This window comes from Oncorhynchus keta, chromosome 23 (assembly GCF_023373465.1).
Source record: "Oncorhynchus keta strain PuntledgeMale-10-30-2019 chromosome 23, Oket_V2, whole genome shotgun sequence".
Classification (NCBI taxonomy): Eukaryota; Metazoa; Chordata; class Actinopteri; order Salmoniformes; family Salmonidae; genus Oncorhynchus; species Oncorhynchus keta.
Genome location: NC_068443.1, coordinates 14,866,310 through 14,881,800, shown reverse-complemented (window position 1 = coordinate 14,881,800; position 15,491 = coordinate 14,866,310). Strand labels below are relative to the sequence as shown.

The 15,491-nt window shown below is 39.2% G+C and overlaps 1 protein-coding gene across 3 annotated transcripts in view; it reads left to right on the top strand.

Moving 5' to 3' along the window:
* Positions 1 to 4,162: 4,162 nt before the first annotated feature.
* Positions 4,163 to 15,491, top strand: part of LOC118401844 (carbonic anhydrase 4-like) — a 33,808-nt gene continuing 22,479 nt past the window's right edge. For 2 of the 3 annotated variants that reach the window (XM_052476506.1, XM_035799464.2), the window contains exons 1-8: positions 4,163 to 4,205; positions 10,270 to 10,336; positions 10,428 to 10,454; positions 10,639 to 10,809; positions 12,511 to 12,659; positions 14,612 to 14,707; positions 14,822 to 14,900; positions 15,102 to 15,265. In XM_052476506.1, the coding sequence (XP_052332466.1) occupies positions 10,270 to 10,336; positions 10,428 to 10,454; positions 10,639 to 10,809; positions 12,511 to 12,659; positions 14,612 to 14,707; positions 14,822 to 14,900; positions 15,102 to 15,265 (753 nt within the window). In that variant the 5' untranslated portion in view covers positions 4,163 to 4,205. Of the gene's footprint in view, positions 4,206 to 9,360; positions 9,534 to 10,269; positions 10,337 to 10,427; positions 10,455 to 10,638; positions 10,810 to 12,510; positions 12,660 to 14,611; positions 14,708 to 14,821; positions 14,901 to 15,101; positions 15,266 to 15,491 lie in introns of those variants that run through there. The other variant, XM_052476507.1, reaches the window with a different exon arrangement.

Here is a 15,491-nt window from a genome sequence, read left to right as displayed (position 1 = left end):
GGGTACTCTAGTTTTATGTATGTCTAGGGTTTTTGTATGTCTATGTTGGCCTGATATGGTTCCCAATCAGAGACAGCTGTTTATCGTTTTCTCTGATTGGGGATCATATTGTGGCTCAGTTGGTAGAGCATGGCGCTTGTAACGCCAGGGTAGTGGGTTCGATTCCCGGGACCACCCATACGTAGAATGTATGCACACATGACTGTAAGTCGCTTTGGATAAAAGCGTCAGCTAAATGGCATATATTACTATTACTATTACTATATTTAGGTAGCCATTTTCCTCATTTGTGTTGTGGGATCTTGACTATGTGTAGTTGCCTGTCAGCACAATTTTGTATTGTGTTTTGTTGGTTTGTTCAGTGAGTTTTGATTTATTAAAATTATGTGGAACTCTACTCACGCTGCGCCTTGGTCTCCTTCCGACAACAAATGTGACACATTGCTTATGACATCTGGGTCCCCACCATTGACATGCATCTTCATTAGGATCTACAAATTTTAGCCGAGAACCATTTTTTGTAAACCTCAGGGATGATTGATTCACTTGGCATATAATGGTGTTCGCCTGAGTTTCCTTGTTTCTATTTCAATATGTTATTTCAATTCTCCCCACAGTTTATATCAGTGAGTGGTGTAGCACCTAATGTTCTGAGAACCATGTTTCTTACAGCTTATTTAGCATAGAACCTTCCCAGGACATTCTGGGAATAGTGCAGAATAGTTGCTTGGGTTTGGAAAATTCTTAGCGTTAACAGAAGGTTTCCCAGAAGTTGAAAAAGTTACATTTGTTTCAATTGTAATTTTCTAGGAATGTTCTCCAACTGGTTTGTCATTGGGAATGTTCTCATATAGTTCAGAGAACGTTAACCTCTTGGGGCTAGGGGGCAGAATTTTCACTTTTGGAGCAGGGGCATCAAACACTTTTTTTCACTTTTCCTGCTACTCATGCCAAGAATATAAGATATGCATATTATTCATAGATTTGGATAGAAAAAACCCCGAAGTTTCTAAAACTGTTTGAATCATGTATGTAAGTATAACAGAATTTATGCAGAAGGCAAAACCCCGAGGACTAACTGTTCAGAATTATTTTTTTGCCTCTCTCTGTTCCCTGACATGTCATTGCTAAGGGATATTTCTTAGGAACCTGTTATCAGTTCCTACCGCTTCCACTGGATGTCACCAGTCTTTGGAATTTGGTTGAGGTTATTCCTGGGTACACTTTTGTGAGTTGCGCAAGACGTGAAAAGTGGCGCTGGTTTGTTTTCATTCCTGTATTGAACACAGATTGCCCCGTCTACAATTAGGCAACTTTTGAAATATTTTGTAGTGACGATGCGTTTTTTGTAAGCTGTTTTTTTTTCTGGATCAAACACGCTTTATAAATTGACATTTTGGATATACTGTATGTCAACGGAATTAATCAAACAAAAGAACCAATTGTGATGTTTATGGGACATATTGGAGTGCCAACAAAAGAAGCTCGTCAAAGGTAATGCATGTTTTATTTTTTATTTCAGCGTTTTGTGTAGCGCCTGCAGGGTTGAAATATGCTAACCCCTTTGTTTACTGCTGGTGCAGATGGTGCAGGCTATCAGATAATAGCTTCTTATGCTTTCGCCGAAAAGCATTTTTAAAATCTGACATGTTGGCTGGATTCACAACGAGTGTAGCTTTAATTGAGCATCTTACATGTGTAATTTAATGAAAGTTTGTATTTTATAGTATTTTTTTTAATCTGGCGCTCTGCATTTTCCCTTGCAATTGGCCAGTTGAGACATTTGCGTCCCGCTTATCCCTAACTAGTTTTAAAGTCACTCATTAGTAAGGAACTCCCCTCACCTGGTTGTCTAGGGCTTAATTGAAAGGAAAAAACAAAAACCAGTAGGCATTATATAACGACATAGGGCGAGACCCAGACACAGACACAGGAGGCAGATGGTTTGAGTCTCTGATATTTATTAAAATACAAGGGGGTGGCAATAGGCAGGTCGATGACAGGCAGAAGTTCATTAACCAGATCAGAGTCTGAAAGGTACAGGGGGGCAGGCAGGCTCAATGTCAGGGCATTCTGAAATGTCAGGCAGGCGGGCTCAGTGTCAGGGCAGGCAGAACAGATCAAAACCAGGAGGGCTAGAAAACAGAGACTAGGCAAACAGGAGCATGGAAAACCACACTGATAAGCTTGACAAGGCAAACTGGCAACAGACAAACAGAGAACACAGCTATAAATAAATTGAGGATAATGGGGAAGATGGGTGACTCCTGGAGGGGGGTGGAGACAAGCACAATGACAGGTGAAACAGATCAGGGTGTAACACATTAAGGCCCTCCATGGAATGTGTTTGATGCCCCTGCTCTATATTATTTTGTTTGTTCAGTTGTATTCACAGCGCCTCCTAATTGGCCACACCTAATCATAATCATTGCTGGGAAAAGTACCCAATTGTCGTACTTGAGTAAAAGTAAAGGTACCTTAATAGAAAATGACTCAAGTAAAAGTAAAAGTCACCCAGTAAAAAGTATTTGGTTTTAAATAGAGTTTAATATCAAAAGTAAAAGTATAAATCATTACCTAATTCCGTATATTAAGCAAACCAGACAGTACCGTTTTCTTGTTTTTTAAATTTACGGATAGCCAGGAGCACGCTCCAACACTCAGACATCATTTACCAACGAAGCATGTGCTTAGAGAGTCTGCAGGATCAGAGGCAGTAGCGATGACCAGGGATGTTCTCTTGATAAGTGTGTGAATTTGACCATTTTCCTATCCTGCTAAGCATTCAAAATGTAACTAGTACTTTTGGGTGTCAGGGTAAATGTATGGAGTAAAAAGTACATAGTCTTCTTTAGGAATGTAGTGAAGTAAAAGTAAAAGTTGTCGAAAATATAAATAGTAAAGTACATATACCCCAAAAAACTACTTAAGTAGTATATTCAAGTATTTTTACTGAAGTACTTTACACCACTGATCATAATGAGTGCTTGTTACCTTTGAAATGTGGTCTGTTTGAATAGACTAAAATGAAATGCTTTGTATGAGTAGAAAAACATAGCATAATAGCTCCATCCTGACTAATTTTCAGAAGATTATACAGAATCTCACAGATGCCATGTCACAATAAAACAGATATGTGTTTGCATGAGTAATGCCAAGGAAATTCATTCCATGTGTCCTATCTATGCTTGGAGTTCAAGAAAGTTTCATCCAAAATAAGCTAACAGTGTTATTAAGTCTTATTGAAACATTCAGTGAAGGTTTTAAGGAAGTTATTCAAAAACCTCAAAATAACCTATATTTTCCATTTCCAGTGTTAATTAAACCTCCCAGGAAAACTTTGAAAGAACCAGAATAAAATGTTCTCCCTGCAACCTAAAAATAAATGTTCCCAGAACAGGTGAAATATTCACTTTGTTCTCAGATTGTTTATAAAAAACTTCCCAGTTTTAGTAACTTCATTCCCACAACCAATGTGAAATCCAAAAACACACGAGCACACAACTTCCAAGGAATGAAATGTGTTCGCTGGGAAGCAAAGCAAATCGAAGTTGCATGATTTCTATTGATTGCATGCAACAGTGCGGGCAAGACAGACTGTAGTCATCGTTTACCATAGAATGTGAAAGAAGAATTAACAACACTGTTTCTTGTGTAGAGAGCAAACATGCTTTTATCCAATAGGGAGTCAAAGATGTGAAGATATTCCCCTCATCTATATTCATCTATTTAGTTTGTCTCTAAGTCAGGTTGTAAATAAAGTGCCATTATGGATGTATTTTGCAGCTGTATTGTTTAAAATACTGTTATCAACTTCAGCCCAAATAGCCTACTGTCAAATCATGTCACTTTATTTAGGTTGATTGGGTCACTATGAGGACTACTCTGAAGTCAAGATTTTGGAGTTGGTTAAAGCTGCACTGTTTCACTTTTCTTAAGGTCCCATTTAGTCTTGAAATACTGTTATTGCCATAGGAACTGAAAAACTTTCCTGGCAAAAGTCACGTAACTTTCTGTCTTGTCAAATGGGCGTTCTTGTTACAGTACTACACAACTTTGAACCTACAACTTGAAACCCTCCATCCGGGAGAATAAAGGAGGCGTGTTTAGCTTACCTTGTTGAGGTGTGCAACTAAATAAATAGAGTGAGAGCATCAGAGGCTGAGCATACAGGATGGAGAAGTGAAGACAGGTGCAACTTCAAGGTAAGATGATTCTGGCATTGACGCAAACATACATTTATGGCACAATATGCCCTGCTTTTAAGATATGTCGCGCACATCTCATTGATTAGGCTGATATGGTAGATCTGTTTCACTGCATTTATGCCAAATCATGTGATGGGAAAGCAGTGGCTTGATTCATTTGTTTGTTTTCATGCTGCCAAGTATTTTACCAAGGCATTTCAGAGAGTGTGAGGTTGGGGTCTCGAGTCTAAGGAATTAATCTACCTTAGCTCTGCAGCAGGGTTTCCCAAACTTGGTCCTGGGGCCCCCCCTGGGCGCACGATATAGTGCTAGGACAAAAAACAAAACGTGCACCCAGGGGAAGCCCTACTCTAGAGAACCCAAGGGAGCTTACATCCAGTCCCGGTCTTGGGTTCTCAGCTGATGGTATGGAGGAAAGCTGGCTACATGTAAACTACAATCCCAACGCTCTATTTTAACGCTTTGAAACGAGATACGTTTGAAGCAGAAATTGGAGGGGATGAAGTAAAGTTTCAGTTGGAGGCGGTGTTCTTGAGAATACAGCGGGGTGCAACTTTCCTAAACTGTGTACAGTAAGTGTATCTTTCGTATTAGGACAATTATTTCTCGTTTATATGAAAGTTAAGTTCCAAATGTTTTCAATACTCTATAGTGTGGGAGACGTATTCACATTTAGACAGCTTTTGGGCAGAGTCTGAGTCTCAAAGCGTTTTCCTTACAAGGCTAAAGGGGACATCCAATGGCTCAATGTAATGCAATGGAATTGGAGTAATGAATAAGGGTTAGCATACCTTTTTCACACCTTCATTCATTGCTTTATGGTCACATTAGGAATGGCATTTCCAGTGGTGTAAAGTACTTATGTAAAAATACTTTAAAGTACTACTTAAGTCTTTTTTGGGGGGTATCTGTACTTTCCTATTTATATTATTGACAACTTTTACTTTGGTTTCACTACATTCCCAAAGAAAAGTATGTACTTTTAACTCCATACATTTTCCCTGACACCCAAAATTAAATTAAATAAAATCAAATGTATTTGTCACATACACATGGTTAGTAGGTGTTAATGCAAGCGTAGCGAAATGCTTGTGCTTCTAGTTCCGACCATGCAGTAATATCTAACAAGTAATATAACTTAACAATTACACAACAACTACCTTATACACACAAGTGTAAAGGAATGAATATGAAATTACTCGTTACTTAGCTGCTTAGCAGGGCAGGAAAATGGTCTAATTCACACACTTATCAAGAGAACATCCCTGGTCATCCCTACTGCCTCTCTGATCTGAACATAAACAGAGAACATCTGTCATCCCATGCCTCTGATCTGGTGGTCTCACTAAACAGAGAACATCCCTGGACTCACTCACTAAACACATGCTTTGTTTGTAAATGATGTCTGAGCTGTCAATTAAAAATGAAATTGCGCAATCTGGTTTGCTTAATTGCTTAATTTCATTTACTTTTGATACTTAAGTATATTTGAAACCAAATACTCATAGACTTTTACTCAAGTAGTACTTTACTGGGTGACTCACGTTTACTTGAGTCATTTTCTATTAAAGTATATTTAACTCAAGTATGACAATTAGGTACTTTTTCCACCACTGGGCATATCCCACCCCTTGTTGTAGCTACTCATACAGTCGTATATACCCTTGATAAATTATGGAGTCTGGAATTATTTTTGCCTATGTAGACAATTATGTTGCTTTGCATTTTCATCATCTCCCAGGGAGCCAAATTATGTTGAAAATATATATCTTCTAGACATAAAATCACGTACATGTTCAGTTCTGAATTACATTTTAAAAGGTGTCTATTCCGAATGATGAAAAAACATTGTTTTTGGACATTTAAAATACTTTTACTGATGTTAAAAATACTTATTTTGGGGGATTAATTGTTTCTATGGCCTATTTTTAGCCTTAAATACATTTCCTTTCGCTACTTTCACCTTAAAAAACTTGTCACATTCAAAAGTTTTATTTCCAATTAAAATCATATTGCAGAATGGAATTACAAATAAGATTGCAGTAGGAAAAAAAACAGAACAATTTAACTACAACCACATTCTCAGTAACAGTTACAGAATCATTTTTGAAAATGAGTGTGGGCACTTGGGTGACTGGTTAGGCCAGGAGGAGAAAATTGGTGAACAGGTGAACCACGGTAAGATGTTTTGGCAGAAGGAAGGACACTGAGAGTTGGCTATTCCTTAACCTCACCCTTGGTGAGTAAATTTATTCAGCATGTGCTGGAATGAAAATGCAAGAACAAACAATCAATAAAATGTCATAATGCATAAATCAAATGATCATGGACCCTCTCTTCACATTTCAATGCCACATTAAGATATTGACTCAGATACAGACCAAACCCCTCGTCGTACTGTTGTCTACACTGACAGGGGTGTTGTCATTTGAGTTGGAGACAACATGTAACTTCGTAAAGAGCTTGGGTTGATACATCTGAACATTAGGGGCTTACTTGCTAAAGTGAAATACATCAAGATCTGGGCTATTGTTTCGGTTTTCTTCCGTTGAAGGAGAGTCGGACCAAAATGCAGCGTGGTTAATTCAATACATCTTTAATGAAGAAAAAAAACACGAACGATACAAAAACAACAAACGGAATGTGAAAACCTATACAGCCTATCTGGTGAACACTAACACAGAGAAAGGAACAATCACCCATGAAATATTAAAAGAATATGGCTGCCTAAATATGGTTCCCAATCAGAGACAACGATAATCACCTGACTCTGATTGAGGACCGCCTCAGGCAGCCATAGACTATGCTAGACACCCCACAAAAACCCCATGACAAAAACGCACCACAAAAACCCATGTCACACCCTGGCCTGACCAAATAAATCAAGACAAACATACATTACTTCGACCAGGGCGTGACAGCTATGCAGACAAAACCGCACATTCTTCTATTGACTGGAACTTGCATCTCAGGGGACATTCTGGAATCATATCAATATTGAGGGTTATAATGTGTTCAGAGCTGACAGACAGGGTAGAAGTGGTGGAGTGGCCATTCTTATTCAAAATGTTTTATCTGTCACTTTACTGAAATTAATTTCCCTTACCAATATGTTGGCTATATTATGTAACAGCAACACTTAGGAGTGACAGACAGACAGACAGACAGACAGACAGACAGACAGACAGACAGACAGACAGACAGACAGACAGACAGACAGACAGAAGAAGCAGAGAAGATTCAGACTGCACAACAAGGAGGCAACAAAGGCCCAGTTATAGTGGTGAGTTGTATCTCCAGTGGTGTTTTTACATGTTGTATTAGTCTTAAACATGAGAAGGTTGAAAAGAGGACTATGTTTCACTGGTCACTGGTAAAATTTCTATACAACTATAGTTGTTAATGTTATGTGTCATTAGAATTACTTCATCTGTGTGTAAGTCCTTCAATTACTTTTTTGTGATGATAAATTAGAGCAGATGGTGCTTACAAACCATAGCCTTCCTGTATTCTGTTTCAATCCAAGCTAAATCTGTCTAGTGACGTGTGCTGTTGAGTTTTGGCCACATAATACTTTTTGGGGGGGACTACACAGCTAATCCTCATAAAATCTCATAAGAAATTACTAATGTGGTGTTTTTGATGTAACAGTAACGTTATACTATGCTACTATGCTATTATATTGGGTTATGTTATATAGAACACTAATTAATCTTTATCTGATCTTCTAAGACAATTGATTCAGCATTGATCTAACTTTACTAAAAGAGCACCATTGTGAGAAGTGGCTGAGTGTCTATAAGCTCCAGCACTACACCCCTACTCCCACGGCACCAAACCAACTAATTGAAGCGCATGTAGCCTACTCTTTTACCTCGCGGAAAATTTGGTCATGCAGAAACAAACGACCACGTGTGGCTGTTTTATGAAAATCTTGGAATATTTTGCTAAGGAAACATTTCAGGTTGGTCTTTGGGAATGTAAAGCAGTTAGGAAGGGGAATACTTGGCTGAAATGCCAGGGCTGAACTTGTCCCAGTCCGCCCCTGAATATAGCCTAATATGTAATTAGATTGTCTTTTATAACACATAGGTATAGCCATCTACATGACATTTATACAATGCTTTATATCAGACAGAAGTCATCATGTATTACAATAAAACATTAAAAGAATGCCCAAATGCTTAAAAATCCTAGTTCATCTGTTAAATTAGAAATTGGGGTCTGTCTGTGTATTTTAATTGTTTAATCAATGTTAAATCTATTTGCTTCGCTTCTAAATCTTAGTGTTTCTTCACCCAGTGAGGCAACGAGGGGTTTTGAACTGTAGCGGAGAGGAAGAGTTGTGTATCTGCCCTCTCATTGGTTAGAATCTTTGAGGACACGTAATTCCATTGTTAGAGCGGTCAATCGACATGTCCATATAATACAGTGGTTCCCAAACTTTTCATGGTCCCGTACCCCTTCAAACATTCAACCTCCGGCTGCATACGAGGGTCAGCACGAGGGTCAGCACGAGGGTCAGCACAAGGGTCAGCACTCTCTCAAATGTTGTTTTTTGCCATCATTATAAGCCTGCCACACACACACTATACGATACATTTATAAACATAAGAATGAGTGTGAGTTTTTGTCACAACCCGGCTCGTGGGAAGTGACAAAGAGCTCTTATAGGACCAAGACACAAATAATATAATAATAATAATCAATCATTTTTCTCTTTATTTAGCCATCTTACATATAAAACTTCATTTGCTCATGGAAAATTGTGAAAAACTCACCACAGGTTAATGAGAAGGGTGTGCTTGAATGGATGCACATAACTCTGCAATGTTGGGTTGTATTGGAGAGAGTCTCAGGCTTGAATCATTTCCCACACACAGTCTGTGCCTTTATTTAGTTTTCCTGCTAGTGGGGGCTGAGAATCCACTCTCACATAGGTAGGTGGTTGCAAAGGGCATCAGTGTCTTAACAGCGCAATTTGCCAACGCAGGATACGCGTTGGGCCAGTAACCGAATGGTTGCAAGTTCAAACCCCCGAGCTGACAAGGTACAAATCTGTCGTTCTGCCCCTGAACAGGCAGTTAACCCACTGTTCCTAGGCTGTCATTGAAAAGAAGAATTTGTTCTTAACTGACTTGCCTAGTTAAATAAAGGTAAAAAGATAGTGTTGTACTTGTTTCCTCCAGGATCTTCATGTTGTTCTGCGATTGATTTGCTCTTTTCGCACCAAAGTACGTTCATCTCTAGGAGACAGAACGCGTCTCCTTCCTGAACAGTCTCCTTCCTGAACAGTCTCCTTCCTGAACAGTATGATGTAAATGGGTAATTGCACTGCAATAAGGACCTCTTAAATGAAGCATTACCGTTGAATGCACTGACTGTAAGTCGCTCTCGTTAAGAGAGTCTGCTGAATGCCCAAAATGTAAATGTAAGATAAACACTTACAAAGTACTATACTAATGAGTATTATACTAATGAGCTCCACCCCCGAACAAGACCAAATTTGATTGACCAAATCTGAACCAATCATAAATGTCTGTGTTTAAACAGTTAGTACAGTACATGGCAGTACAGTAGAGCATAGTTGAGTAGAGTCCAAACTTGCCAAGGATGTTAAAAGGTGGTTGAAATTGGGTCAGTCCAACCTGGACTTGATTTCAACATCCACAGATGGCCTTGATTTTAGCATCCATAATGTCCGCAACATCCACAGAGGGCCTTGATTTTAGCATCCATAATGTCCGCAACATCCACAGAGGGCCTTGATTTTAGCATCCATAATGTCCGCAACATCCACAGAGGGCCTTGATTTTAGCATCCATAATGTCCGCAACATCCACAAACATAGACGTCTATGTTTGCGTCAAATCATGGCTGGTCCGGACGGGACCAAATCTGAACCAATCACAGACGTCTATGTTTTTGGACGTTGTGGATATTGTGGACATTGAAATGAAGGCTGGTCCATAATGGATCAAAACTGTGCATCCGTGGATATTGAAATAAAAGTCAAATGGACGTCCGGCTTCATTTATAATTGCCTTTTCCTTGCTTTCAGATGAATGGACTTGTGGTTATCAATGCAGCTCTATTTGTCCTCACTGCAATCAGTGCTGCAGGCGGTTGTAAGTGATTATTATATTATTTTGTTGCCCTGTGACTCTCTTCTACTATTATTTTTGTGACACTTTGCAAAACTTTTTCCCTTTTTATCAGCGTGGTGTTACCATGATCCTAGCTGTGGTAAGTATTTGTTTTACCCACTGGTTACAGTGTTTTTATTCACAAATTGTACATGAAGCATTTGCTTTGAAATGATTGTGATGGTGGTGGATAACAGACTATAGAATGAATGTGTTAGCATATAATGTGACCCTTATTAACATACGATACATTGACACCGTGTTATGGTTGATTCCATGTTAAGATGACACCACTTGGTCCACCATTGCCTCAGAACATTGCAATGGATCCCGTCAGTCTCCCATCAACATTGTCTCTGCATCAGCAGTGGGCGATGAAACCCTGACTGCCTTCACCTTCACCAAATACGGAGACAATTATACAATGAACAAGATCAAGAACACTGGCAAAACTGGTGAGGAGAATGGATGGATGCCTTGCCTCTCAATCGATAGACTGAAAGTGCCCACTTGAGGAAAATTCCTGGTTTGGTACAAATAGTGCATTCGGGAAAATATTCAGACCCCTTGACTTTTTCTAAATTTTCTTACATTACAGCCTTATTCTAAAATGGATTAAATAGTTTTTTACTCTTATCAATCTACACAATATCCCATAATAAACAGACATTTTTGCAAATGTATAAAAAAAACAATAGGGAAATATCACATGTACATAAGTATTCGGACCCTTTACTCAGTACTTTCTTGACGCATCTTTGGCAGCGATTACAGCCTCGAGTCTTCTTGAGTATGACGCTACAAGTTTGGCACACCTGTATTTGTGGAGTTCCTCCCATTCTTCTCTGCAGTTACTCTCAAGCTCTGTCAGGTTGGATGGGGGTGCGATGGGGGTGCGATATTAGATTGGGTCAAGTCTAGGCTCTGGCTGTGCCACTCAAGGACATTCAGAGACTTGTCTACTCCTGCGTTGTCTTGACTGTGTGCTTAGGGTCGTTGTCCTGTTGGAAGGTGAACCATAGCCCCCAGTTTAAGATCCTGATAACTCTCACAGGTTTTCATCAAGGATCTCTCTGTACTTTTCTCCATTAATATTTCCCACAATCCTGACTATTCTCCCGGTCCCTACCGCATCCCAAAGCATGATGCGGCCACCACCATGTTTCACCATAGGGATGGTGTCAGGTTTGCTCCAGTTGTGACGCTTGGCATTCAGGCCAAAGAGTTCTTGGTTTCATTAGTCCATAGAATCATATTTCTTATTGTCTGACAGTCTTTAGGTGCCTTTTGGGCTGCCATGTGCCTTTTACTGAGGAGTGGCTTCAATTTGGCCACTCCAACATAAAGGCCTGATTGGTGGAGTGCATCAGAGATTGTTGTCCTTCTGAAAGGTTCTCCCATTCCACAAAAGAACTCTGGAGCTCTGTCAGAGTGACCATCGGATTCTTGGTCACCTCCCTGACCTTGACCCGTTTCCCCTGATTGCCCAGTTTGGCTGGGCACCCAGCTCTAGGAAGAATCTTGGTGGTTCCAAACTTCTTCCTTTTAAGAACGATGGAGGCCACAGTGTTCTTCGGGACCTTCACTGCTATAGAAATTTTTTGGTACCCTTCCTCAGATCTGTGCCTCGAGACAATCCTGTCCCGGAGCTCTATGACAATTTCCTTCGACCTCATGGCTTGGTTTGTCAACCGTTCACTGTCAACATGCACTGTCAACTGTGGCACCTTATATAGACAGGTGTGTGCCTTTACACATCATGTCCAATCAATTGAAATTACCACAGGTGTACACCATTCAATTTGTAGAAACATCTCAATGATGCTCAATGGAAACAGGATGCACCTGAGCTCAATTTCAAGTCTCATATCAAAGGGTCTGAATACGTATGTAAATAGGGTATTTCAGTTTTTAATTTTTAATACATTTGCAAAATTCAAAAAAGCGGTTTTCACTTTGTCATTATGGGTAGTGTGTGTAGCTTGATGAGGACTTTAAAAAATGTTATTATCTTTTAGAATAAGGCTGTAAATAACTAAATGTGGAAAAAGTCAAGGGATCTGAATACTTTCCAAATGCACTGTACGTACCAAACATGGAATTTGTTTGAAATTGAACTAATTCCTCTCGTTTTGTTGGTGTTTTCTTTCTTTCAGTCAAAGTCAGGCTGACAAGTGGAGTCCAGATTGCAGGCGGGGCCTTGTCTGAGGCCTATGACAGCCTGCACTTTCACCTCCACTGGGGGAATGGTACCTCTGTACCTGGGTCGGAGCACGCAGTGGATGGAACCCGCTACCCCATGGAGGTATTTGGAAGGTTCAACACGACATTGCTGCGTTCTGATTCTCTACCTTTCTCCAGAAGTGTCACCTCATTCACCCCCCCCCCCCACACACTTCTCATACTGATGGTGCCATTTAAGATGAGGGAGGACGATTAAAAAAAATATGAGCAATGGCTTTATTTCTATTATAGCATATTGGATGACCGTCATTTTATATTCCATTCACCAAGCTCAATGTAACACAATATGTTTAGGCTACTACATGATACTCAATTGTTCCATATACACATCATGAGGTTGCTAGAATCTACCCTATGAATAAAGTGTTTACAACGTACAGTAGGTGCACAGTTTGAGAGAAAATGTTGAGATGTGACAGACAGTGACACATTCAATACTGCCTTGCACACTCTTGCCTGCATATAGCTGATCTAGGGTGTAATCCTTAGTCCAAAAGTTGCAAACGAGAGTTTCTATTGGACAAATTCAGGTATTTTTAGCCCTGTTTCATTCTGTTTGCTTCGGTATAAGAAGCATTCTTTAAACAGAATCGGCAGTATAAATACACCCCTGATCACACATAAACACAGTTCACTTTCAAAGCAGCCACATAAACAGCATGACTCATTTGCTCATTTGCACATCTAAGTGCTCTCCTCCACTCACCTTTTCTATTCGGTTGTGGATTTCAGTGGACAACACATCAGCTGTCTGTAACCAGGCGAAAAAACCTTTCTAAGAAAAACCTTCATATCATAACCGCTAAACCACTACACACAGCCTACATCGTTGTCACCATATTAGCTAATGTCATAGTCAGCATAGCTACTAGAACTAAAACATTAGTAAACCTGCTGCAATCATGCAATCATGCAGTACAGTGTACAGTCAGAAAGCAGTTTAGCAGTTACAATAAATGAATCAAACCAAAAGCTTACCTTGACTTGGAAGAGTTCCAGTGTTGGATAGCCATAGCCAGCTAGCTAACATTACATCGCTCTCTGTTTGAGTAGATTTAACGAGCTAGCTGCATTTGCTAGCTAAGTGAAAGTGAATGTGAATTATTTTTTTTAAATAGCTAGCTTGCTCGCTCTCTCTCTTTCTTCTCCTTCATTTTTGAAGAAATTTATTTTTTCAAAGCTGTTCAACTATTGTCTTTCTCTCTCTTTGAGTAAACTACTCCCCACATGTTAAGCACTGCAGCGTTAGCTAGATGTAGCGTATGCTTTCAGTACGAGATTAATTCTCTGATCCATTTATTGGGTGGACAACATGTCAGAGCAAGAGCTCTGATAGGTTGGAGGACATCATCCAGAGTTGTCATAATTACTGTGTATGTCTATAGAAGGAGGTGAAAACCGGAGGAGGAGGAAAACTAGCTGTCCTTTGGCTACACCATGGTACTACCATGAAGAGTGCTGTTGAGGCTAATGTAGACCTGCATTGAAAAACTGTGTGTTTAATCAATTATCTGGTGATGTGAATATACTGTATTGAGTATAGTTTTATTTAAAAAGGATAACTTTTAAAATCTTTCACTCTTTTTATTTTCATGAAATTCACTGAGGAAGATGTTCTTCCCCTTCCATCTCTGAGGAGCCTCCACTGATGTACATATACCATACTGCCATGGATCAATGTCAAGTTATTTGTTTAGGCTTAGTACAGTCTGAATTATCCCCCCTCCCACGCAACTTGGTTTACTAGAAAACTGACTAATGGGTAAATGTAACCACTCTCAGATTTTCAAAGATAGTGCAATAGTCTGACGGTTGACCTGAACTTATGAGGCATTTATAAGTTCTATTCCTTAAGAATCAGGGGGCATATATGTCATTAATTTAAATTACCTTTGAAAAGCTGTAAATATGGCAGATTGTAATCTACCTTTTTTAAATGTATCATTACAACGTTTGAATTTCCCAATGGATTCAGATAACTTTTTATATCAACTGTTATGCTTCACCTTTCAGTTGCACATAGTAAATGCAAAGTCTTCGCACAACGGTAACACGACCATGGCCGTTGCAGACAGCACGGGACTCGCTGCTCTTGGCTTCTTCATAGAGGTGAGCGGATGCTTTAACCTTCATAGAAATGGCATCCATTTTTCCATTGTAGATTTTGGGCATTTCAATGTTTTATTGCTGTTTTTTGTTTTTAAAGTAATGTTTTTGCAACAGCCCGTACCAGGCAATGTGACTGGTTCACCAGCAGCCTGGAATACTCTGACATCCTACTTGGCCAACATCACACTAAAAGGTGAAAGGAGAGATTTGACTGGTTATGATTTGATCAAGAACTACTTCCTCAAAATAAAGTTTGGAAGAGGGATTTGTTTTTCTCTTTGAATTCAAAATTATTATTTTAGTTATTAGTTATTTAGTTAGTTTAGTTATTTTATTGTTCAATTTCAGTAGCATATGATTTTAGAATACGTTTTTTCTTTCTCTCTTCCTCAAGATGATATTGTGAACATTACTCATGCTATTTCATTGGATGAGCTCCTGGAAGGGGTGGACCGTACCAAATACTACCGTTACAATGGATCACTGACTACTCCAAATTGCAACGAGGCTGTGGTTTGGACCGTGTTCAAGGACCCTATCAAAGTCAGCCAGGACTTGGTGAGTTTGTGAAACAATTTCACAATAAACTTAATAACATTTATACATCCTAGAATTGTTTAAAAAAAAATATATATATATATATACGGTGCTTTTGGAAAGTATTCAGACCCCTTGACTTTTTCCAAATTTTGTTAAGTAACAGGCTTACATTTTGAAATAGTTTTTTCCTCTCATCAATCGACACAATACAAAAATATATATTTTTAAATAATTAGAAAAACGG